The sequence below is a fragment of the Euprymna scolopes genome, chromosome 36, assembly GCF_053919585.1.
Source record: "Euprymna scolopes isolate OS-2025 chromosome 36, ASM5391958v1, whole genome shotgun sequence".
Lineage (NCBI taxonomy): Eukaryota > Metazoa > Mollusca > Cephalopoda > Sepiida > Sepiolidae > Euprymna > Euprymna scolopes.
Window position 1 is genome coordinate 4,407,185 of NC_136517.1, and position 25,733 is coordinate 4,432,917.

At 34.7% G+C, this 25,733-nt stretch overlaps 1 protein-coding gene across 2 annotated transcripts in view; it reads left to right on the plus strand.

Annotated features, from left to right (window-relative positions):
• The first annotated feature begins 4,416 nt into the window (after positions 1 to 4,416).
• The window catches only part of LOC145260290 (L-2-hydroxyglutarate dehydrogenase, mitochondrial-like), a 43,964-nt gene continuing 22,647 nt past the window's right edge, over positions 4,417 to 25,733 (plus strand). Inside the window, exons 1-3 of one of the 2 annotated variants that reach the window (XM_080118144.1) lie at positions 4,417 to 5,176; positions 19,823 to 19,947; positions 23,547 to 23,698. In XM_080118144.1, the coding sequence (XP_079974270.1) occupies positions 5,052 to 5,176; positions 19,823 to 19,947; positions 23,547 to 23,698 (402 nt within the window). In that variant the 5' untranslated portion in view covers positions 4,417 to 5,051. Of the gene's footprint in view, positions 5,177 to 8,794; positions 8,871 to 19,822; positions 19,948 to 23,546; positions 23,699 to 25,733 lie in introns of those variants that run through there. The other variant, XM_080118145.1, reaches the window with a different exon arrangement.

Sequence of the window (25,733 nt, forward strand, 5' to 3'; positions counted from 1 at the left end):
ATGAACTTGGTTGATGCTCCAGTGACTGTGGCGGCAGTAAGATTGGAGACAAGAAGAGACCCTACTTTGAGTCGGGTGTACGAATACATCCTGAATGGCTGGAGTAGGTGTATTCCAGACATGGCAATGAAGCCCTACTTCAACAAACGGACAGAGTTGACATGTGAAGATGGTACCGTATTATGGGGGAGTAGAGTAGTAATTCCGGCTATACTCAGAACAAAAGTGTTGCAGCAATTACATCAGACACACATAGGGATCGTGCGAATGAAGGCCCTTGCTCACAGCTATGTGTGGTGGCCAAATCTTGATGCAGATATTGAGAGAGCCGGTAAAGCTTGTGGAACCTGCATACATTATCAAAGCAACCCCGGCAAGGCTCCCATTCATTGCCGGGAATATCCAAGTTCACCATGGGAGAGAGTCCACTTAGATTATGCGGGTCCATTTTTGGGGCACATGTTTTTGATAGTAGTGGATGCTCATTCAAAGTGGACTGAAGTTTGCATTACAAAATCATCTTCTGCTATGACCACAATTGAAAAATTGAGAGGGATCTTCGCAACTCATGGACTACCGGTATTAATTGTGAGTGACAACGGTCCCTGTTTTACAAGTGAAGAATTCAAAGCATTCATGAATGCTAATGGAATTCGGCATATTTTCACAGCTCCTTACCATCCTTCCTCGAATGGACTAGCAGAACGCAGTGTACGCACCTTCAAGGAAGCGCTTAAAAGGATGAATACAGATGGCAAGGCAACACTTGAAACCAAGGTGAACCGATTTTTATTCACTTATAGGATAACTCCAAACTCATCAACTGGGGTTTCTCCTGCCGAGCTGATGTTCAAACGGCAGTTACGAACAGCGTTTCATTTGGCAAAGCCAGACACGTACAAGGCTATGGATGTAAAAAATAAAATGGAAAGGGGGAGCAAGGTAATGGTGCCGCTCTGTGAATTTAAAGTAGCCGATCCTGTGGTTGTGCGTAACTATGGATCTACTCAGCGATGGATTGAAGGTACCATTACCAGACAGTTGGGAGCAGTGAATTTTGAAGTGGAAACCGGTAGAGGGCTAGTAAGGAGGCATGTGGACCAGCTTGTGAAACTCTCATCACCAGTAGCAGTGGAACTTACGCCTGAGATACAAGCAGATAATGCTGCAAAGAATCTTGAGAGTTTCGGCACACCTGAAGTTTCCAGCACACCCGACAGTCCTGAGGAAAGTTTAATACCTGAGAGCAGGCATATGGAAGAGGTTGCAGAGACTCCAGCAGTGGTAGAAAAATTGGCATCACCACCCTCTCGCAAGTCAGGGCGTATTCGGAGACCACCAAAAAAATTTGAAGACTATGTTCGTGATCCAGAGTAAGATTGAAGGGATGTAATATATTGGACAGGATTATCTCCCTTGCACTTCAATGAACTACGGATTATCTCCCTTGCACTTCAATGAACTACCACTAGAGGGCGCGACAGTCTTGAAATCTGTTCTTTTTGTAAATAAAAGGACCGGGAGACGATCTTTCCCAACGAGACGTACCGTCTGCCGATCCATCTATAATGTTATTTTGTCTTGTGCATTTTTATTCATTATGCATTGTTAATGTTGATATACATTAGCCTCCATTTTGTTTATTGTCACTTTGTCTTTATTCACGAGCCTTTGCTTAAATTCTCCAGCACTTTGTTTTAGTTTTTTTATTTCCTCATTATTTTTTTAATATTTGTTATACAAAAAAATAAACAAAATAATTGTTTTCGTAAGGAAAATGACAAAATACGTCACTATAAATAAAACTAAAATGGGTAATATCCATTGAGAGCATACGGTGGTTATACAAGAAAATAAAGCTGTGTACGTATTATAAATGTTTCTTTTCTGTGTCTTATGTTATACATTAGTACCAGTGGCGGCTCGTGCATGGAACTCTGGGACTGCAGCAGTGCAGCACCCCCAAGTTATTTCTACACAATATTAATGATAAAATTAAAAATAATACGTTTGTCTATTATTTTATTTTATTTTATTTTATTTTTTCTATGTGTACATTATAAAATCATTAACTTTAATGTCGGTATCTCCAAATTCATATAATAACAAAAATAAAACTTGCTTGGAGCTGTTAAATTCACAGTTACACTTTCTTAATGAAATTCTCTTGTATGCATGCGCGGATTAGACGCTTTAGGCAGCCGATGAAAGCTGCTTGAAGAACTGTCGCTTGGCGCAGTTCTGTGTCGTGAAATTCGTTGTTTGCTTAGAGTGTGCGCCTGTATAAATATGATAACATTGTTATTGAAAAAAAAAAAAAGGAGGTTTACTTATATTTTTTAAAATTATTATTAAAATCTGCACATAACGTGTTCTTGTACATGAAATATTGTGCTATTTTTTTTTAAATACGCACACTTTTAGCGTTGGGATTTAAGTCGGTAGCAGACGGAAATATATAATATGCAGAAACTGTTTATTTTTATTTATTAAAAGTATTCGGGAATTTAGCAGTGAAGCTAACACGCGGCCAAGAGTAAAAACCAAATATACAATAAGTAAATTTTACCATAAAAATAAAGTTACTTTTCCATCTACCTGCCTTTTTGTTTGTTTCTTTAAAGTAGTTTTAAATGCTATTTATTTTGCAACAACTAAACTTTACAAAAACAACTGTTTACATTTTTTCCTAGAAGCAAAAAAGCGAAGAAACAGTTTATGTTGAAAATATATTTTAGTTAGAAATCTTTTTAGCGTGTATGTTTTAGATATAAAAAAATTAGCTAAATGCTAATTTTTTTACCTCCGACAAGGACAATGTTAGAAGTTTTACACTTTGAAAAATGGATTTTTTACACAAGATTTTTTAATTAAAATGTGTTTGTAAGTAAAAAAAAAAAAACACAGTTTTTTTTAATAATTATGCATTTTTAAACTTTACATTGAATTTGTTAGTAGAGGGGTCAGATAATACGCATTAAAAAAAGTAATTAGAAATCCTTCTGGACTGAGACAATTTTAATTTTTGTTTTTTGGGGAAGAAAGCTACATTAAAATTCGATGTTTTATAATGCTTATATATGACATCCTATTTTCTTATAATAAATCTCCACTTTATGTCGATTTTTACCGGCACGGGAATGTCAGTAAATAGTTTTAAATTTAATAGCCAAGTTTGTTCTTTTTATATAAAAAGCAAGTTGTTAAAAGATTTGTAAATAAAATTTTGTATCTTTAAATATTTTTGTTTGTTTGCTCACTATATAAAAATGTAAACTTTTTTATTTTGCATTTTATTTACAACTACGTTTTGTTATAAATACATCTTTAAAAATAAATTTTGTAAATAAAACTGTTATTAAATAAAATGCTATTTTCAAATAGTAAACTCCTAAATTAACACTCGTAGGGAGGCAGATAAATTTCAAAGTTTTTCTTTTTTGTTTTTATAAAAAATAAGTTATTTTTAAAAATGTTTTTCGTTTGTTTGCAAAAAAAAAAAAAAAAAAAAAAAACCCGCAAACTTTTATTTAATCTGAAAAGGAATAAATATATATATTATTTTTATTCTGTAAAGTGTACTTAATTTAAAAAAATCTTTTTAATAAAAAAGTTTTTGCGTATTATCCATTTCTGATTGATTATTTGTCTTTGTTATTTGAATATTTATTTTAATGTTTGTTTATTATTTGATTAAATATTTATTTATATATTCGAATTCCTTTACACGATATTAAAAAAATACGTAAAATTTCTGAAGCAGCACCCTCACTAATCTCAGGCACGAGCTGACACTTATTAGTACATTAGGGGTCATTTCGAGTTAAAAGTTTATTTACTGCACCCATCTGAACTAGAGAAAATCATGATTTAAATGTGTATGTCTCGTGTAAATAACTCACGATGAATATCTACTATGGCCGACCAGACGGGTGATCAAAAAGTCAGATCGAGCGTACCGGAAAACGAAATGAGGCCAAATTGACAATTGGCCTTTTTTTCTTTTTAATTTTGCGCTTTTCGGATTATTTTGTTGGTGGATATATTTTTTGCCCCCCCCCCCTCGCCCGCGCCCCCAATGTAAACAGTAAAATCTTCGAAAAATGTTAAATGGTGTTCTAATTGGTAAATGTCGGTGCCTTACTTACGGAAAAATGGTTAACTAAACTGCAGAAGCACCTAAGCCACATAAGTTCTATAATTGAATCCTTCTCCCGCAAAAAAAAAAAAGAACGAAAAGCATAAAAATATTTGATGCTTACGTTTTTGTAAACCGCATTAAAAACTACGTGAGACAAAAAAAAAAAGTCCCCCAATTTACTTTTCTTCAATTGTAAGTCATTAAAAAATGTCAGTCCGTAATTTTTTGATTGATGATGCGCCATGTGAGATGGCAGTTTGCTTGTTGAAGCCGTCGTTTATGCTGCAGCGCACGCGCATAGCGTAAACAGCAGCTACAAAATGGTGGAAAGTAGTTCATGGGTTCAGGGGTTAATACCATGCAAACGGTAAATCTGCCCCAAGTTTGACTATCAGATTCGTTGTCAGCGACTCAATCACCTATAAAAAAAAATAAAAAAAAAACAAATTAGAGTGGTCGGTGTTCTGTTGTAGCGTATCTGGATATTTACCACAAATTTAAAAAGAATCGGAATTGGATCGGAAATTGTATTGGAATCGGGAAAAATATTGTAAACGTCCCATCACTACTATTAATATACAGACGTAAATCTTGTATTTCTAAAAATAGGAGTGGCGCGCGAGGGATACACCTACGTGAAATTAACTTTATATCTAACCTTACCACAAGTTACCAGCAGATACCCCCCCCCCAAAAAAAATAACAAGTTTGACGATGAAACACACATACAAAAAAGGAAAAAGAAGAAAATCCGCATTTGTGTGAGATAAATAAAAGATTTGATTTGACCCCGGCCTTGAATATCACGCGTGTCATCAAAAACTTTATCACCGTTTTCTTCGTTTCGCTATTTATTATTATTTTTTTAACTACAACAGCGACGACAACACCTGTGTGACCGGCAAAAGCCATGGTGAACTTGATATATAAATTGCTCCCACATCGGACGACCCTTTTGAGGAAATTGAGACCAGTGTTGTTAGGCAAAGAGGCCTGCATTCGCCATGTCACAGCCTGGACATCGCATCGGAGCTGGTAAAATTCTTTTAACACCGGTTTTTAGTAAAAAGCTTTCGTTTTTTTTTTTCGTTTTTTTTTCTTCTTCTCCAGCTTATTTAAAATTAAACTTATTTAAAAAAAACAAAAAAAAACTGTAGAAAGTCTTTATGACGTACGTACCCATCTCGGAACGAAGATGTCATATTCCAAAAATTACGTAAATTTTTAGCGATTTTAATACTAAATTGTAGCCGCTATGGCTGATTTTGATCCCGATAGTTCGAATTGTCTCCCTTTATTTAAAACATGGCGGATCAAAACAACGTTGTACTTAGTCATTAAATTTGATTTTCTGCGTTTAAAAATAACTACTTGATCAATTTACGTGATTTTGGAATATGCTGTCATTGTTCCCGTCCGTGACATTCATAATAAAGTTTTGTTTTGTTTTTTTAGTTCTCATGCAGCTGTTGTCTCCATGATTCTACTGTCGCTTTTTCTCGCTCACTCATATACCTCTATTCCGAAAGAGCCGACGTCAGTGGACTTTTTCCTTTCTTTTCTTTTTTTTTTTTTTTTTTTACCAAAACGCCGAAAACGGTCATCAACAATGTTTTACTGAATTTAAAAGTTATTTTTTGCAGGGTATTTTCAAGTTAAATTTAGTTGTACGCTCTTTTTGTTTATTAAATTCTTAGTTAATTTGCTAGAATAGCTTTTTAAATTTAGTAATCAAGTAAAAATGATTTTTTGTTTTAATTTAATTATTTTTACTTTATTGCTTTTTATATTAGGTTGAAATCCGTTAAACTTGTAGAGGACTAGGATATATAAATCCTAATCCCGTTACAAAAGAAAATAATGAAACGAATGGAATTGAAAGAAACAAAAACTCAATTAATGGATAAGATAAACGTCGTTTATTTACTGTTGAAAGAATGAATGTTTTAGATATAACATGTGTTCATGTCCGCGCGGGTGTAACCATCGTTTGTTGTGGGACTGGTGGTGTAGAAAGAAAAGGAAATGTGTGTTCGTCTCACTATCGTTTGTTCGCGCGTGGGAAGAGAAGTGAGCTACGTAGTGGAAAATGGGAATAGTCCAGCATGTAGACAAAGAAAAGGATAGAGGGTTGACATCAGTCAGCTACGCGAAGGTATTCTCAGGGATAAGTTGTATATATAGAGAGAGAAAGAGTGAGAATGTCAATCCAGGTTATGTAGATAGAAAGCGTATAAAGTGTATGTACTGTTTGTTAGCTTTTTGTCCCATATAGTAGCAAGTGGCGCGAGGTACATGCGTGCGCATGCTGAAAAGGCACGCTGTCGGTCTGTAGACCGCCCAGCTAGAAAGCTGGTCTGAAAAAGGGCTGGAAACAGCTTGTCTCTTGCTTTTATAGTTGTTTCCGGTGGTCTTTTGCGCATGTGTGGATTTCCTTTGAAAGGGGAAGTGATGTTGTCCTTGTGTGCGTACTTGTGCGCGTGTGTAAGTATACACGTGAATGTTAGTGTATGTATGTGTGTGGACGTGGGCGCGTATGTTTGTGTGCATGTATGTATCTGACAAGTAATATAGCTTGAAATGTGAACGCATGTTTTTGTGTGAGACTAGAAGAGGCTCGCGCGCACAAACTAAAAAAAAAAAAAAAAAAAAAATTGGTACTAGTGCAGTGAGTGCACTTATTGATCCGTGCTGAAATAATAACGTCATTATTTAAAAAGCCATTCTTAACATGGGGAGGGTGTTTTGTACCTATTCTATACTTTAATCTTACAATTGAATAAAAAAAAAACAACATATCATAAAGCTTTAATTAAACTTGGAAATACGATTTAAAAAAATAGCGCGGATCAGTACGTGCACTAGCACTCAAATAACATTGTTAATGACCTTTTAAAAAAAGTTCACTGATGTGAGCCACTGCTACGAATTCGAAATAGGGGCATATAAGTGAGAAAAAGCGAAAGTAGAATAAGGGAGACATCTCTTATAGGAGAACCCTAATCTAATTCATACAGCAGAGGCGCCGTTAAAAGATATTGTTTTGTCGAGCATTTTGCAATATAGGTAATAAAACAAACAAAAAAAAAGTGGTAAAAAAAAAAAATATATGACAAATAAATGTTATTACAATATAAGTCACTCTTCTACCTACCTGGATAAGTGTTTTTTTGTGTGTTTTAATTTCATTAAATCGTTTTTCAGTTCAAAAGAATACGTGTGTCTGCTTTGTTTAGTTAAAACAGGAAATAATCATGGCTGCCATAAGCCTCGCATGAGGATTCTTGATAATCGCTCAAAAATCGAAAATTAAACCAAATACTGGTAGAAACTCCTCACCTAATAAATGTCACTATAATATTTATTGGGTCTTTTTTTCTTGTTCTAACTTGAGACTCGCCGCTACTTGTTTTTCAAAGTAAATAAACACTTTAAAATACTGTTGCCACATTTGGGCAGGAGCTGCTAGAAAGGACTTGTCATGCCTTGATAGAGTTCAAAATAGACTTCGTAGTCTCGTAGGAGATATCCTTTTCTCTTCCCTGCAACCTCTATCTCACAGAAGAGATGTTACGAGTTTGTCTCTGCTGTATTGTTATTTTCATGGAAAGTGTTCAACTGAGCTTCAATCTATGGTCCCCTCTCGCCAAACTTTCACAAGAAACCCTCGAACAAAGCTTCTTTCTTAGAACTGCACGCCTGTGGAATTGTCTTCTGTTTTCCTACTTTCCAGCTGACTACAATATGGTTGTGTTCAAGTCTAACGTAAATAAGTTCTTGATGAGCCATCCCACTTGTTAACAAATTTACCGAATTTCCATTACTAACGATTAATATATTGTCCCATTTCTACTGTACACTCTTTAACCCTTATCCTCGAGTGGCCTTTTGGCCCTGATAAGTGGTGATGTCTATGTAAAAAAAAAAAAAAATAAGTTAAAACAAAAACTTATCTACTTTGAGTAACTTATCTTGCCTTTGGTGTAATTTATTAGTTATATATTTGTTTTTAACCATTTTCTGTTGTATATACTACAAAATGACCCTACTTTTCTTTATTTTAGGATCGCAAATTAACCATAATACTTGACTTTTGACTAAATTGACTTTTAATGGTCCTATTAACCTTTTGCACTTAGGGACAGTGATAAGATTAAAGAAGTGTATTTATTTCCTGGGGAGATTATTTGAGCTATTATCTTCATCTAGAGTGTTATTTTTGAGATGCATCTTGTCAAACTTCAGGATTATATTTCAAACTCAGGAATCTGTATGGAATTTTATGTTTGTATAGATTGGTAATCTTTTAAACCAACGCATTTCAGGTGAAAACATTATTACATGCAGAAAGTGGGGCTGTATTACCATTTTCGTTTTGCACCTGATATCATATCATTTGTTTTTATAATTGTCAAGGTTCCTACCCAGGACAGATGGAATGATTGGCCGTAGTTGATTCTGGCTGGTGGAGTAAAACCTTGTTGCTTATTTGTATTGGGTTGTGGGGGAATTTAGGCAAAGAACACTGGTTTATATAGACACCGGAGGAGTGACTTCCCTTGACACACAGAGACATGAGAGAACGAGTTTAAGCAGTGAGAAGAGAAGCCACGTTTACCCCCCGTGGCCATAACAGAAGAGACACCGAGAGACACAGAAAATGTAAGGTTTTACCTCGGTGAGAACCTTGTCCCACTATGAGACAAAGTAAGACTTCAACCACTTCTAAGTGAGTACCAAATTATTGTTGTTCTGTATTTGTGACGTTGCACGACTTTCATGTTTGTCAATTGGTAATAAAATGTGTATTTATGTACTCGTGAATTATCTGCGTTTGTTAAGTAATTTATCGTTGTAAGCATTTCTAGTTTCAGTGATTCAACTAACTATGAAATCCCTAACGTTTACGACAGTGTCTTTGTTAGGTGAGGTAACTTGCGTTATTCTCAAGTTTGTGGTCAGCTTTGTTGTTGGCCAGGATGACATAATGGTGTACCTGCCTTAGCATGGCATTAATTTGCATAATATATTCTCCCGGATTGTCACTCCTAATTTTAGAGTTGGAGAGCGTTAAGCACTGGAAAAAAAAAAACGATGCCTGTACTTCTATTTTATAGTGGAGATAACTTCTGCCTGCCTCCAGCCAGTTCAAGGGGCATAACTGCCATCTCTACACTGATTTCCTTTGTATGAAGTGTAGGTAGACCGATGTTAGGCTGACTGCCGGTAATCGCATAATGCAGTGAGATACTGTTGGCTGTGGCATTCATAGACAAAAAAAAAAAATAACAGATTCAAGAACGTTTGTCCATTCAGTTTCTGTCCTTACATAACATACATAAGGCATTCTTCATCAATGTTTCCTAAGCTTTGCCAAGGGCAGTGGAGTTCCTGCATGATAGACATTTGGTTACAGAATTGTTGATAGATTTCTTCCATGAATTATGTGTTTTGATCAGGGGCTACTATATATGGAATCATTCTGTGTCGAAGGAAGAACTAGCACAATCTGCCGGCAGCGTCAATAGCACAGTCTCTTACATACACTATGGCTGTGAAGTGTCGACTGAAACTAATATTGTGAGAATGTATCAGTTCCCTTTTGATTTGGGCATTGTAATGACGCCTATGAAAACAAGCTCAAATGGTTTCTTTCCCTGTTTGTAGTAACCATTGGACCAGTAAGTATGTCTATCGTAGTTCATTTTACACTTTGCGCGCATCACAAGAATTGGCATAATCTTTGATGTCATGCTTCTTGAATTCTCAGCATTAGCTCAAAAGAATTGGTAAATGTTTCGTTTAGGTCCACCTCCACAATTTTCTTTAAAATGACGACATTTATAGGTTTTCGACTATGCTGAATACGAAAATCGCATTGAAATGTTGCAGAGATAAGTAGTTATCAAGATAGAAAAAAATGCATTATGCACGGTAATTTTGGCGGCCATTTTTTTTACGCGCATGCGCGCGCGCCCTAAGCAATCAGAATTTAACCCGAAGGAAAAAAACCAAGTACTCCCCCCCCCATCCTCCAGAATGGCGGACATTTTTCTACGCGCATGGCGGCCATTTTTGTTATCCGACCAGTTCTGACAAACTTCAGAACAGTAAGACCTCCAGTCAACAGCAGTACGGCTGGACATGTCAAGATTTTCTTTTACTGTTCCGTGGTCCCACCGGTTGCTAAGGAAATGGTTTACGAATAGAACAACTTTCCAACACAGCATGTGCGTCTTCCCTACAAATGTTCCATTGCAGTCGCTGATGCTGAAGCCACAATACTTCCTTTTTTTCCTATATGGTTCTACACAATAATTTGTGCATCGCCATAGGGACTTATCTTCCCGATAGGAACATGGGTTTTCAGACTTGGGGCATGTCACACTGGTCGGTAATACCCCATGGCGCCGGAGGAAACTTTTACATTTCTCTTCTTGTAACATGTAGTTATAAATAGTCATGAAATATTTATTACAACACATGTCTCAAGAATCTGTGGTAGCACTCATTTTTAGGTGGGGGGGGTAACGTAGAAAAGTGTCAGCGAGTGAAAATAAAATGTTGGCACGAAATGTAATTAAAAAGAAAGGTGTGTAAAGATAAAGTTGTACAGAAGAAAATAATAGAACAAAAACGTAGAAAAGTGTCAGTGAGTGAAAATAAAATGTTGGCACGAAATGTAATTGAAAAAAAATGAAATACTTATAATAAAGGTGGAGAAGTTTTCAATGTACTGCAGAGATGTCAAAGTTCAGTTCGAATGTGTTTTCGTTTTAGTTTGTAGAATTGTTTGCGCATGTACTAGTGTATCCATGCGCATGCGAAGGGTTAATAAATAGGTCTCGCAAAATTATTTGTTTCTGTAAAAGGTAAATGACATTTTCGTCTTCGCATAATGGTAAATATAGTAGAGGCAGAAATTTAAAGAAATTTGTGGAGAATACTCGGACAATATTACAATTATTTACAACGGGCGTGTTTATTTACGCACGCAGTTGTATTCATACGCGTGCCTAGATTAAACACCCGCGAAAACAAATACACTCGCATGCATGACGGATATTTGAGATGAAATAGAAAGCATTTAAAACTACTTGACAATACAAAGGAATGATGCAGATAATTTGCAAAGTAACTGCGTATTTCTTGTGGTGGCGATATTTTCCTAATAGTTCAAGTTAACGATTAACAACGAAACCAAGAATTTTTCATCATACTCGCAAAATTTCATAATTGTAAAGGTAAGTGCATTTCTTCTCTATTTTATTTAACGTAATTTTCTTTGAAATGACGACTTATAGTTTCGATTATGCTGGATACGTACATTTTTTTTGTGGGGGGGGCATTGTCAATATCATAAAAGTGGATCATTCTGGAGGATGGGGGGGGGGAGTACTTGGTTTTTTTCCTTCGTGTAAAATTCTGATTGCTTAGGGCGTGCGCGCATAAAAAAAAATGGCCGCCAAAATTACCGTGCATAATGCATTTTTTTCTATCTTGATAACTACTTATCTCTGCAACATTTCAATGCGATTTTCGTATTCAGCATAGTCGAAAACCTATAAATGTTGTCATTTTAAAGAAAATTGTGGAGGTGGACCTAAACGAAACATTTACCAAAGAGTTTCTTGCATACAGGTGATGCCTGGGTGCTTGGTAAAGCTATCTGACGTGGAGTTTGTACAGTACAACCAATTTTGAAGAAGTGTTTGCTGTCTCATCGTCAAAACAAAGTTATGATTCCGGAAAAAAATTGGTGCTAATGTTTTTTAAAAAGCATAGCTCAGTGATCGTTGGATCTGGTCCACTTGAGTTGGCTGTCTGCAGCCTCTACTAAACATGTCAGCCTATACATTAGACTAGCAAGGCCACCCGGCGTTGCTCGGGATCGTATAAAACAATGAGAAAATTTTTAACATACCTGTTATTCTTAGAATAGAGGAAATTTTTATGTTTATGTATCATTTGCCATCTTGAGCAAAAGAATATTTTACCTACCCTAGGACGGGTATTACATAACATATGTATGGAATAATTGTACCTTCATTGGACAGGAAATTTACAGCACGTATGTGGAAAAAAATTCCTTACCTAGCGCGGGTAATGTACAACACATATTTAAAATTATTTAAATAAGTTTATGTTGTGCTAAATTTTCCATATGTCACAGGTAAGAGTGTGTTTGTTTTTACATCAGAATGCTATAGTGAAGAAGCACCGGATTTTTTATATAAATGTCATACTACTCGAATATATTACATGATTTTCGATTTTGATAACTTATATACGTCACAGATAAGAATTTCTTTGTTTTTCATATGGGTACTTCACTGTATAAGTACCTTATTTCCTGAGTAGGATACTATAGAAGTACCGTTTTTTTTCTAATTAAAAATGTAAAAACTCGATACTTTTAAGTAATTTTCTTTTGTGCTAAATTTTCTGTGCGTCTAGAGTAAGAATTTGTTTGTTTTTTCATCTATTGCTATAGTGAAGAAGCACCTTATTTCTCATTTAAAAGTCATGCTGTTTGATTATATAACATGATTTTCGGTTTTAATGACTTTTATGTCACAGCTAGGATTTTATTTGTTTTTCATATGAGTTCTATACTACACAAGTACCTTATTTCTTGGGTAGGATAATGTGTAAGTACCTTATTATTATTCATAATATATATATGAAACTACTCGATGACTTTACATAATTTTCTGTCGTGCGAACTTTTCCGTATGTCATAGGTGAGAGTTTGTTTTTATAAAAGAGTGCTATAATAAAGAAGCACCTTGTTTCTTATATAAATGTCATACTACTCGAATATATTATATAGTTTTCGGTTTGGATTACTTTTATTTATACCACAGGTAAGATTTTCTTTGTTTTTCATATGGGTACTATACTGTACAAGTACCTTATTTCTCGATTAGGATACTGTATAAGTACTTTTTTCTAATATAAAAATGAAAGAACTCGATACGTTTATGTAATTTTCTGTTGTGTTATATTTTCTGTATGTCAGGGGTAAGAATTTGTTTGTTATTTGGGTGCTATGGTGAAGAAGCACCTTACTTCTCATATGTAAGTCAATATTAAACGGTATTTTCGGTTTTAATAACTTTCATGTATGTCACATGTAAGATTTTCTTTGTTTTTTCATGAGTACTATACTACATGAGTACCTTATTAATTTGATAGAATTTCTTGTACACATGAATACATTAAAAAGTGATCATTGTATATGATTTTTGGAATGTGACTATACAAATATACAAACATAAAATACATCAAATTTATAATAATCAGTTAATTAGTATAGGAGTGAATCCAATATATATAAATATATATGTATACTAATTATTCATTATGATCGGTTAATTAGTTTAGGAGTGAATCCATAGAAATATATAAGCATAATTATAATGCACAATGATCAGTTAATTAGTTTAGGAGTAAATCGAATGCATACAAATATATAAACATATACACATAATTAAAATTAATAATGATCAGTTAATTAGTTATGGGATGATTCCAATACATAAAAATATATAAGCATATACACATAATTACAATTCATAATGATCAGTTAATTAGTTTAGGGGTAATTCCAATACATAAAAATATATAAGCATATACATATAATTAAAACTCATAATGATCGGTTAATTAGTTTAGGGGTGATTCCAATACATAAAAATATATAAACATATACACATAATAAAAATTCATAATGATCGGTTAATTAGTTTAGGAGTGGATCCAATACATACAAATGTATAATCATATAAACATATTTAAAATTTATAATGATCTGTCAATTAGTTTAGGAGTGAATCCAAGACATAGAAATATATAAACATATACACATAATTAATATTTTTAATGATCGGTTAATTAGTTTAGTAAATCCAATACAAATGCCATTACTTTATCTATTACGTGATTTTTGGAATGTAACAAATAAGCTGATATATCATATATATATTTGAATATGACATTTTCGTTACGTAAAGCAACAACATTCCTTTGTATTTTTTTTTAATAAGTGTTATTGTGTATTCATTATATAACATTTAAAAATCAAGAATATCGGAATATAACAAAGAAAAATGATGGGGATCGAAACCGCAACACTTGTGTTAGTAATCAGTCATGTTAGCCGTTGCAACAAAGAGACAATTACTTTCACAACGTTGTGAATTATCTTAATAAATACATTTCTTTTTTACTCAATGTAACGCATGCTCATAATGACGCCATTGTACTGCGTTCATCAAGGTGTTATTGCTTTCAAGTTTGAACCCTTTTTTGAAGCCCTTAGCAATTATTTTAATCAATTAAATGCCCCCTAATAAAATTCTGCACCGAAAATGCAATCTTTTGAGCTATTGCACATCGTCTAACGATCATCTGTCTAGGTGGAGATACAAATTGAAAAACAGACACACACACACACACACACACACAGTGAGATTTATATATTAGATTTGCCTTTTTAGGGATGTGTTCACAGCAGGTTTTTGGAGGTTTTACTTTAGGGTGTTTTGTAAGGAAGGAAATCTTTTTAGGATGAGTTGGATTCAGAGAAATATTTTCAGTGAAAAAGATTTGCAGGCTTTATATTCAAATGTGAGAAAAACGAGAGACATTGTCATACGGTAAACAAAACAAAATGAGTTAAGAAGACATATTCACAAAAGAGATAGTTTATACATGTTTAAATGGAAGGTTTACAGCAACAGTGTGTTTATAAATATTTTTTTAAGTTCTTGTAAAAACAAGGGGGTTCATTAGCTGAGACATTAGAAGAAATTTGGATTGATTATTTAAGAGTTGTGAATTTCAGGGGTTGGGAAAATCATATTCCAAACTTCTCTACTCATTTTTATAAATTATATTTCATTGAAAGTTGTTGTAAGAGTCAATGTTCTTTTGTTATTGTATTAGTAAAATATTTCAGCAAGATGGATTGGATATATTTCAATAAATGAAGTTCATATAGATGGCCAGACGATAATAAGTAAATGAGTTGTGTGTGTGTCTTTGTGTTCATTAATGTTTGTGTCGCATAAGTGGAGAGAGATGTTGCAGAGATGGGCGCACAGAGTGGGACATCCAGTGATACTGGTTCGTAGAATTGGATCAACTGGGTTCCACTGGTTTATTGAAAGAAAATCATGTCGTGTTAAAGTATCTGGGTAGCTCGCAGGAAAGAAAACCATCTATTTCATATAAAAGACAAAACGGTTCTCGGGGGGGAGGGGGGATACTATGTTTTAGAACTTTTTATATACTCCCTAGATTATAATATTTACGATTTGCGAACGCATGTTGTACCTAGATTTATTTTGATGGACTTTTATAAAATTCACGCTATTCCTTCCACTCGCATGTTTGTTTGGCTTTTTTTTTTTTTTACACAGTGATCACCACTTATCAAGGCCCGGAAGCCACTCAGGGATAAGGGTTATTGCAAGTACATTACGTTAGTGTGGAGATTTGATGAAGTGTTTAATTAAGGGGGCGGTTCATTAGGAATTTGTTAACGTTGGACTTGAAGACATCCAAGTTGTAGTCCGGAGGGAAGCAGGCAGACGGAACAGAGTTCCACAGGCGTGCAGTTCTAAGAAAGAAGCTTTGTTCATGGAATCCGCGTTTTGATTTAGGCACAGATATAGAGTGGTGGAAGTTGTTCACAGTGGATTCAGCTAGACGGGTGTTTTTCGTGAAAGATTGGCGAGGGGGGACCAGAGATTGGAGTTCAGACGAGCACCTGCCATGAAAATAACGATAAAACAAGGATAGGCTCGCAACGTCTCTTCTGTGGGAGAGAGGTTGCAGGGTAGAGAAAAGGGCATCCCCCACTAAGCCACGAAGTCTATTTTGTACTCTGTCAAGGCATGATAGGCTGTTTTTGGGCGCTCCTGCCCAGATATGGCTTTTTTGCATAAAAGCAAAACTAAATCGAAAGTGAAGGCAGCTGCCCAGCCTTTCGTGCCGGGATGTCCAGAAAGCAATGAGCTTTGATCAATGTGGGGAAAACCCCTCATATCAGACAATTGCTATTCATTTGGACACTCCCTTTTGTAGGGAGTTGGTTTTCCCCAACAATGTGGGGGGAAACAAATAAATGAAATGGGAGAAAGCTTAACTGGTTAGCCAACGTTTGTTTTTGCAAGTCAACTTTTTGATTGACATCGCTAAATTTCAATGCTTTTCACTTCCTATGGCTTTGTAGCGTAGCGGTAAAAGTTCACGTTTTCTTTCTCTTTCTTTTCCACCTCCGTGTTCGTCATGGGTTCAAAACATTGTTTTTTCTGCTAGTCTACATATATAAAAGGCAAAAGTGGTGCGCGCATTTTCGAATGTCCAGCAAAGGTTTTTTTCATCAGGGTTCTCGGGGAGGGGGGTACTATATTTTAAAACTTTTTATATACTCCCTAGATTGTAATATCTACGATTTGCAAACGGAGATTGTCTATATCTTTTATTTGGGCGACTTTTACAAAATTCATGTTATTCACGAAATAGGTCAATCAGGTACGTGTGAGAGAGAACGTGGAAAGAAAAAAAGAAAGAGAGAGAGAGAGCATGAAAGAAAGAGAGGAAGATATCTTTTCTCTCGCATGCAATTCAATCCAGTTTCTTATTTTAGACACAGTAGACGCGTCAAGATTGGCGCAAAGATGTGCCGAAGGAAGAAATGCAAAAAGAGTTAAGAATGGCTGATAAGAAAGACTGAGAAAGAATAAAACCAAACGTTAATCAAAAGAAGCCTTCGACTTGTTTTGTGCATGTGGTTCCATTTGTAGTTACGAGCGATGAAGAGGCAGAAAAAGGGTACGTTAATGTTTGGTTATACACATACGCATGCACGTACTAACTTAGTTGATAAGACATTATGAACATGACCATATATAGACATTAGATTATCACAATTACATACATAGATACAAAGAGACACACGCACTCACACATGTCTATCACATACATACATATCATGCACACACTTGTATAAAAGATACACATAATGAGATATACACGCCACAGATAATATCTCCACCTCCTTCCAATACACAATATTTTGTCATTTATTTTTATATGCTCTGTAATAACATTGAGCTTCATAAATTAAGGGATTGGTATAAATAAAAGGTGAAATATAATTGAAGAAATATATTTCCACACGCACACACATGTTACTGTGTCAACACATGTTTGAGTATACATCCTGTTTGTGTGTGTGTGTGTGTGTGACGTACAAGCAGTTAGAAATATTTGCGTAAATATGCTGATATATCATGACTTATGTGTATGCATATATTCTAGTTCTGTATATATGTTAGTGACACCTACACTTCTCTGATGCATAGAGGAGGGGACAATTTAGTTAATTGGTGATGATGTCTGCATTGCATAAAAGTCTTCGCAATCACTCCCCCACCTCCCATAGTCATAACCTTGAGAAGAATGTTATTAATTTTGCTAGTCTGAACTTCTATAATTTGAAATTATTTTGGACAATTTAGTTATTTACAAAGCAGTCAGCCTTGAAGGATATGTGCTTGGCACAGAAACACAAATTAATTACTGTAGATTAATTTAATATTTATATAAATTTTATTTATAAAGCTCTACTTTGTATTGAGCACTTTTGAAAAAATGTTTCAGTTCATTTTATCAACATATTTTAGCATGATTAATATATATACTAGATGTACCCAGTGTTGCCCCGGTCTTAAACGTAACGTTAAATTCCTTTAAAAAAAATGAAATAAAAAATGGAAAGAAACAGACATGTGCATTCAAGTATGTTTTTTCTAAATAATTCACTTCTTGTAAGTAAAAAAAAAAAATTCACTTCTTGTAAGTAAAAAAAAAAAATACTCAAGCTTAGATCGAAACCAAAACTTAAAAACAGTGAGTTAAGTACGATAACCATTAGGTCATTTTGCCACGATCTTTAAAAAGTGTTTTCAAACCTTGTGAAAGAGTTGACAAACAGATAAAATTCCGATGACTCCCCAAGTATCAATTTTTCAATTTTAACCTCTTAGCAGCTCTTTTATTCTGGATGAAAACTGATTAGAATTTTCCACATGTCTGATTGCCCTATATACCAAATTTCAAGTTTGTAAATCAAAAATTTGTTGAGTATATAAGTTGAGAATTGTCCTCACACACACACATTCTTACTTTTTTTTATATATATATATATATATATATTACATGTTTCTATCTGGAAAGTTTCAGAGTTTCAATAATATCAGATATTGTGTCGTGTTATATCTGTTCTTTTCAGCTGCTATCATACCAGGAGTGATGAATCTATACATGGTCCTTAGTAATAAACTATAAACTTCTGAGATTTTTGTTATAATTTTTTCTAAATAATCACTACAATTATAACTTCACTTTAGCATATGTTAGAATACTAACAGGACCCATATCCTGGAATATAAAAGAATGTTTGTAATATGGTCTTAGGTGTTCTGTAATGTATTCTATTATTCTGAATGTTTGTAATATGCCATGTTGAATATGGTCTTAGGTGTTCTGTAATGTATTCTATTATTCTGAATGTTTGTAATATGCCATGTTGAATATGGTCTTAGGTGTTCTGTAATGTATTCTATTATTCTGAATGTTTGTAATATGCCATGTTGAATATGGTCTTAGGTGTTCTGTAATGTATTCTATTATTCTGAATGTTTGTAATATGCCATGTTGAATATGGTCTTAGGTGTTCTGTAATGTATTCTATTATTCTGAAGACAGATTAAAAGTATGATTAATAACGAAACTGTAGTTATAAAAATCAAGCATTCTAATATTCTCTTATTCTTTGAATACAGCCAGGATGCAAGTGATTGAATTTGAGGGAGCAGTTATTATTTATTTTCAAAATATAGTGCAGTACATATTAATTAGTATGAAGTTAGAAATGATATAAGGAGCAGTGCTATAAAAATAAGTATACTATTTAAGGAATTAACATGGTGCAGTGAGGGGAGTGAGAGGACGTGATGAATAGAGAGTAAAAGTTTTTGCTATCATCTGTTTGGAATATGTATTTCAGAGAAGCAGTTTCTCTGGAATAAATGTAATATTTTTAAACAAGGATGAAATATATGCATAGTTTCAGGGGACGCACTTTAACAATTGCTGTAAGTAGTAAGTTTGAAAGATTTTATTTGGAAGTGTTTGATTGTTTTTCTACTGAAACTATAGATTAGAATGGATAGAAGATCAGAAAGAAATTTAGGGTACTGATTCGGGTAGGGGATAAGTTAATCAGGTCCAATAATTTTTTTATTTGTTATTTTTTTTAGTTCTCAATATATTGTAGTCAGCTGAAAAGTAGACAAATGGAAGAGAGTTCCACAGGTGTGCAGTTCTAAGAAAGAAGCTTTGTTCATGGAATCAAAGTTTAGGTTAAGACACAGATAAAGGGCAAATTATTGATAGTGTTTTTAGTTAGATGAGTGTTTTTCATGAAAGTTTAGCAAGATGGATCATAGATTGGAGCTCAGACAAGCACTTGCCATGAAAATAATGATAGAGCAGACTCACAACATCTCTTCTGTGGGAAAGAGGTTGCAGAGAAGAGAAAAGGGCATCCCATACTAGGCTACGAAGTCTATTTAAAAAATGTTTTTGTTTTTTAATTTTTTTCAGTTCTCAGAAAGAATTTGATGTTATCATTGTTGGTGGTGGCATTGTCGGTCTGGCGACAGCACGGAACTTGATCCAACGACATCCAAATCTTTCATTTGCTGTTTTGGAAAAAGAAAAGGAATTGTGTAAGAAAATTTTAACTTGAAATAAATTTCACACTTGAGTGGTTAGGTTTGTTTGTTTGTTTTTGTTTTACGGCATATCAACCCTTTTCAGATTATTTAATACTGAATTCAGTGATTTTGAAAGACAATTTTTTAATAGAGTATATATATTTTTTTTTAAGTCGGTTTCTATTTAACCCATAGTTGGAACCCTAACAGGTACTACCACTCCGAGTCAGAGTGGACCTGGGAGCAATGGCAATTAAAGGGTGGCTCCACACTCCCCAAAGCCCGCAAGCTGGGGCCTCACCACTGGATATAGTTTAAGGTCATATCCAGGACTGAAGTGGTTATGGTTATAGAGCTTCTTACTGAGAAGAACAGATGCATCTAATAGTGTAATATATGTTACCTTTATCAAAAAAACTAACAGGCCACCTGGCATTGCCTGGTCATAAAATATGCATAAATATTATATTTTACTTTATACAGATTTCTTTCTCTACAATTATATAAAAGTCACTTTGTGTGTGTGTGTGTGTGTGTGTGTGTGTGTGTGTGTGTGTGTGTGTGTGTGTGTGTGTGTGTGTGTGTGTGTGTGTGTGTGTGTTAGGGGCGAGTGAAGTAAAAGTGAAAATAAAAAAGACTCTGGGCCAGATAATAAATAATGATACGAGTTTATAAGTATTGTTAACTCTTTCTGGTGTTCCTTCCTCATAAGTTCGGAAATAGCTGAGCCTATCTTTTGCAAATTTTACACAAAGCTAATTTATATGTCTGGTAGTGTTCTTAGATAGGTTTTTATACAGAAATTCATCTGATAAGTATCAAAAATCAAAAAAATCCAATTTAAACATACTCTTTCTTCTCTTAAGGATAAAAAAGAAGAATTTTTTACAGGGAAATATTTTGCGTTACACCAGCTGATGTAACGCAAAATATTTCCTGGTAAAAATTCTTCTTTTTTTTATCCTTAAGAGAAGAAAGAGTATGTTTAAGATCATCAAGCGCAAATATCAGCTGACGTGATATTGTAAACAAACACAGACGGAATTTGATGAACGATGTTATCATTATTATGTAAAAATTTTTTTTGCAAATTAGTCCACCAGGGAAATTATTCCTCATAATATAAAATAATTAATAGAGGATTAATGTAATAATGCATAAATTAAAATATGTTTAAGCATATTGTACAACCGGGCAATGCTAGGCGGCCAGCTAGTTTATTATAAATAGAAATACCAGAGGTATTAAAGGTAACGTTAAATTCCTTTCACAAAAATGGCGTAAAAAACAGAAAGAAACTGAGACATGTGCATGCAAGTATTATGTTTTTTCTAAACAGTTCACTTCTTGTAAGTAAAAAAAAAAAAAAATACTCAAGCTGAGATCGAAACCAAAATCTAAAGACAATGAGTCAAGTATAAAAATCATTAGGCCAGCTTGATATGATCTTTAAAAAATGTTTTCAAACCTACTTATTCTTTACATAAGGAACCTTTGAACGATTCACGCATGCGTATTCATGAAACAGTTAGCAAACAAAAATTTGACAACCCACCCCTACATGCTAATTTTTCAATTTTGAACTCTTAGCAGCCCATTTTTCCAGATGAAAACAAATTAAAAAGTTTTCCACGTGTCATAATACCCTATATACTAAATTTCCAGTATGGAGATCAAAAATCTATTGAGTATATAGGTTAGGAAGTTTCCTCTCATACACACATTCTCACTTTTATAGAATACCTAGATGACAATTAAAGCAGCAATATCAAACACTGGATTCAGTTTATTTCACTTTAAGAATAGTAAAATAAAAAAATAAAATAATAGGAAGTAATCGCTTTCATTGATGCTTTTTTTTTTTTTTTTTACAAATGAGTTGCCACTTATCAAGGCCCAGAGGCCACTCAAGGATAAGGGTTAATGCATGTACGCTAGTGAATGGGACAATGTCATAGTAATCTTTAGTAGAGGAAATTTGGTAAATTGGATTATTTAAGAACTTGTTTACATTGGACTTGAAGACGACCATATTGTAGTCAGCTGGAAAGCAGGGAAACAGAAGAGAGTTCCACAGGCGTGCAGTTCTAAGAAAGAAACTTTGTTCATGGAATCCATGTTTAATTTTAGGCACAAATAAAGAGTGGGGGAAATTACTGATAGTGGTTTCAGCTAGATGAGTGTTTTTTGTGAAAGTTCTGCAAGGGGAGACCATAGATTGGAGCTCAGACGAGCACTTGCCATGAAAATAACGACAGAGTAGAGACAGGTTTGCAACATTTTTTCTGTGGGAAAGATGTTGCAGGGAAGAGAAAAGGGCATCCCCTACTATGCTACAAAAACTGATGATTACGTTTGAGAGGTCAGAGAGAAGGAGCACAATCACGTTTTATTCAGGAAAGTACCTGGAAATAAATGTTGTTACAACATAAAAAAGTGAGTCGAGTTATTACTTACTTGCGATGTATTCTGCTACAACGTGTTGGGTCCTGATGGATTCAGTTTATTGTATACAGTATAATCATGTTGACACACCAGTTCTCGCTAGCTCACCGAAGTTAAGTAACATTGAGCCTGGTCAGTACCAGATGGGTGACCAATTTGGGAATACCAGGTGCTGTATGGAGGGGGACGTTGACACCTCCCTGCAAGAGTTGCATAAACCTAATGTCGTCATCTCCCATAATAAGGATATACATGCAACTGAGGACCGCTTGTGAATTTCAGACCCCCATGAAACTTCCTCTTTTGGAGGAAGTTAGTTAAACCTGCATTATTTCATTCGGCTTATTCACTTTCATTGATGCTGTTGTGCATTGAGAAGGTCCGTATTAACACTATTATTTTCGTGTCACGGTATGATATGGCACCATTTTTTCCGCTGTTGTTGTTAATTTTTCTAGTACGGGTACAAGTGCATATTTATGCAGACAGACTCACTTTGAAAGTAATTAACATTAAACGACATCATCTTCTGGATCCATATTTTTTTTTTTTTTACTCTGAACAAGTCATATTGCCACTTAGGCATAAGGGACTACTATTTGTGGCCATACTTACTATGTAAAGATCTATATTACATTTAAACTTCTGCATATCAGTACAGTCAGGGAAGCAGGAAGCAGAAAGGAAATTCCAAAGTCTAGCATTTCAAGGGAAGAAGCTATTAGAGTAGAAATCTTTCTGGCATCCAGGGACGTTAACAGAGAAGGGGTGGGATTTTGCTGATTATCAGGTTGGTCGGGAGAGCACGTGCTATGAGTTCATCAGAGCACATTCCATTAAAGTACTTGTAAAGCAGACACAGACATGCAGCACTGCAGTGATGGGACAGAGGTTGGAGCTTGGACCACAATGTGGGTCCTATTAGATTTGAGACTCTTGAAAGCAAAATAATTTCTGCATTGAATTCCTTGTTAATTTCAAAGGATGATAACATAATTTGGTCCATCTCTTTCTATCACCTCTGCCCAGAAATTGAGAGGAAGCCAGTAGCATCCGTGACTCATTGAATAATAAAAAAAATGTTTGTATGTTTTAATTCCTAGAAAACGACTTGCATTTGCTGTTCATTTTCCCTGATTTTCTCTTGCACTTAAATTCCTTTTCAGCTTTCCACCAAAGCGGCAACAACAGCGGCGTCATCCATGCTGGCATGTATTATGTTCCAGGTTCCTTGAAAGCCAAACTTTGTGTTGAAGGACTCAACTTGGCATACAAATACTGCGATGAAAACGAGATTCCTTACAAGAAATGCGGCAAGGTATTAATTTCTTCCTTTATTAATGAGTCCCCATTTATTAAGGCCAAAATGAAACAACAATTATTCTCATCTTGAGTGTTATTGGCACAACGTTTCGATCGTTGTAACCTACGACCTTCCTCAGGTGTTAAATTCATGTTTCCTTTTCTCTACCAAGGAAAAGAGGGGTTAGCTCTGCATTGCAAGAATTCAAACCATGGGTTTGAAGGTATGTTCGGAATTCATAAAGAACTTGAACTTTCTTTATGATTTACAGACCTCAAACCCACGGTCCGAAGTCTTGCAATGCTCACCTCTCTTTTCCTTAGTAGAGAAAAGGAAACATGAATTTAACACCCGAGGAAGATCGTAGGTTACAACAGCCGAAATCTTGTGCCAATGACACCCAAGATGAGAATAATTGTCCGAGTCACCAAAACAATACAAAAAATTCACATCTCATAAAAATTCTGAACTGCATTGATATAGCCTTCAAACACAACTCCTTTCACACTATGCACAATGCTTTAAGCAAACTACAGCATCCTCCTTCATCTTCTTTACAATCAAATTTACTTTAAGGATTTCATCAAACAAAATAGGAAATAAACGATGCTAATAACACAGGAACATAAAACAGTAATAAAGGGTTGGTTCAGCCGGTGGACATTGACTATAAAAAGAGAATTGAGTTTCAGAATTCCATCTCATTCTGCTATTTCATGGCATGAAACGAGAGGAGGTCTTTGAACACCAAATAGTCTGCGAGAAAATGGGGGGGGGCGTGCAAAACGGTGAGCATATGCACTGTGTTCAAACGCTGACAATTATACAAGATGTCATTGTCGTAACTTTCAAACACAACTGTTTACACACTGTACACAATGCTTCAAGCAAACCACAACATTCTCCCATATGTACTTTAAAGATGAGTTCAGTACCAGGGCTCTATGGACAAGTTTATCTTTAGTTGACCTTTGACAACTAAATATTTTCGTTTACTAGCCAAATAGACCACATGATTTTTAGAATATGACATCTTAGTTCTGTGACGAGTATGTATGTTGCAATATTTTGGAGTAGTAATGGGGTATGATCCCACACAGTCGGACGATTCTATTTATAAACGATGCTGCTTAGAACTGACGAATCAAATTAATTCACGTTCTGCTACAAACCAATCAGAAACCAGAATTGCTTCATAAATATTAAACCTTTTCTGGAGCAATTTCACATGTTCTTTCCCGGGTTTCGACACGGTAAGAATATTTTGTTCTGTGGAACTGTCTACTACAAACAAGTCACCTCCCAGGACTTGTGTGTAACAGCGAACCATCTGAAACTGTTCTGAAACTCAAAATGGCTTACACTTTTAGAATGTACATCATAAAGATTTTTCTGTGTTTTTTTTATTGGGTGTAATTCTAAATATACAACAAATTTTATGTTGATACTTGAAGGTATAAACATTCTAATTTCTTCTGATGTTTTTTTTAAACGGCCTTTGTTAAAAAAAAAAAAGAAAAGTATATTGTTCTTTTAAACTTTTATTGTTTAAATAATTTAACTTCGTTCGTTTTATTTAAAAAAAAAAAAAAAGTTGAAAAGATATTTTTTTTCACTCAGTAGTGAGCTTTGGAAGATTGTCAGTGAAAGAAATGCAATCGCCAAAAGATAAGCGTTTCATTATTTCTAGTCGCCACTTTGAAAAATCACTCGCAAATGCAACTGTTTCACTCGCAGTGTAAAGCCCTGAGTACAAAAACTGATAACTGGGTTTTACTGCAGGTGAAGCATTCTTTTGGTGTCTTGATAAAAAATATTAGTCCATGTCACCTCACAGCAGGAAGAGCTTCCGAAATATAAAAATCTTGCCTCAACTAAAGAAATCATTTTTATAAAAAAATCGATCACATTTAAAGCCCTGGTTACAGAAATAGTTTATATTGGGCATCAATTGCTAAAAGCTGTCCAACACATGCCAGCATGTAAAGCAAACGTTCTTATTTACTTGCCTTCCCATGAGTGCAAGGTTGGTTTTTAATGTGTGGAAAAT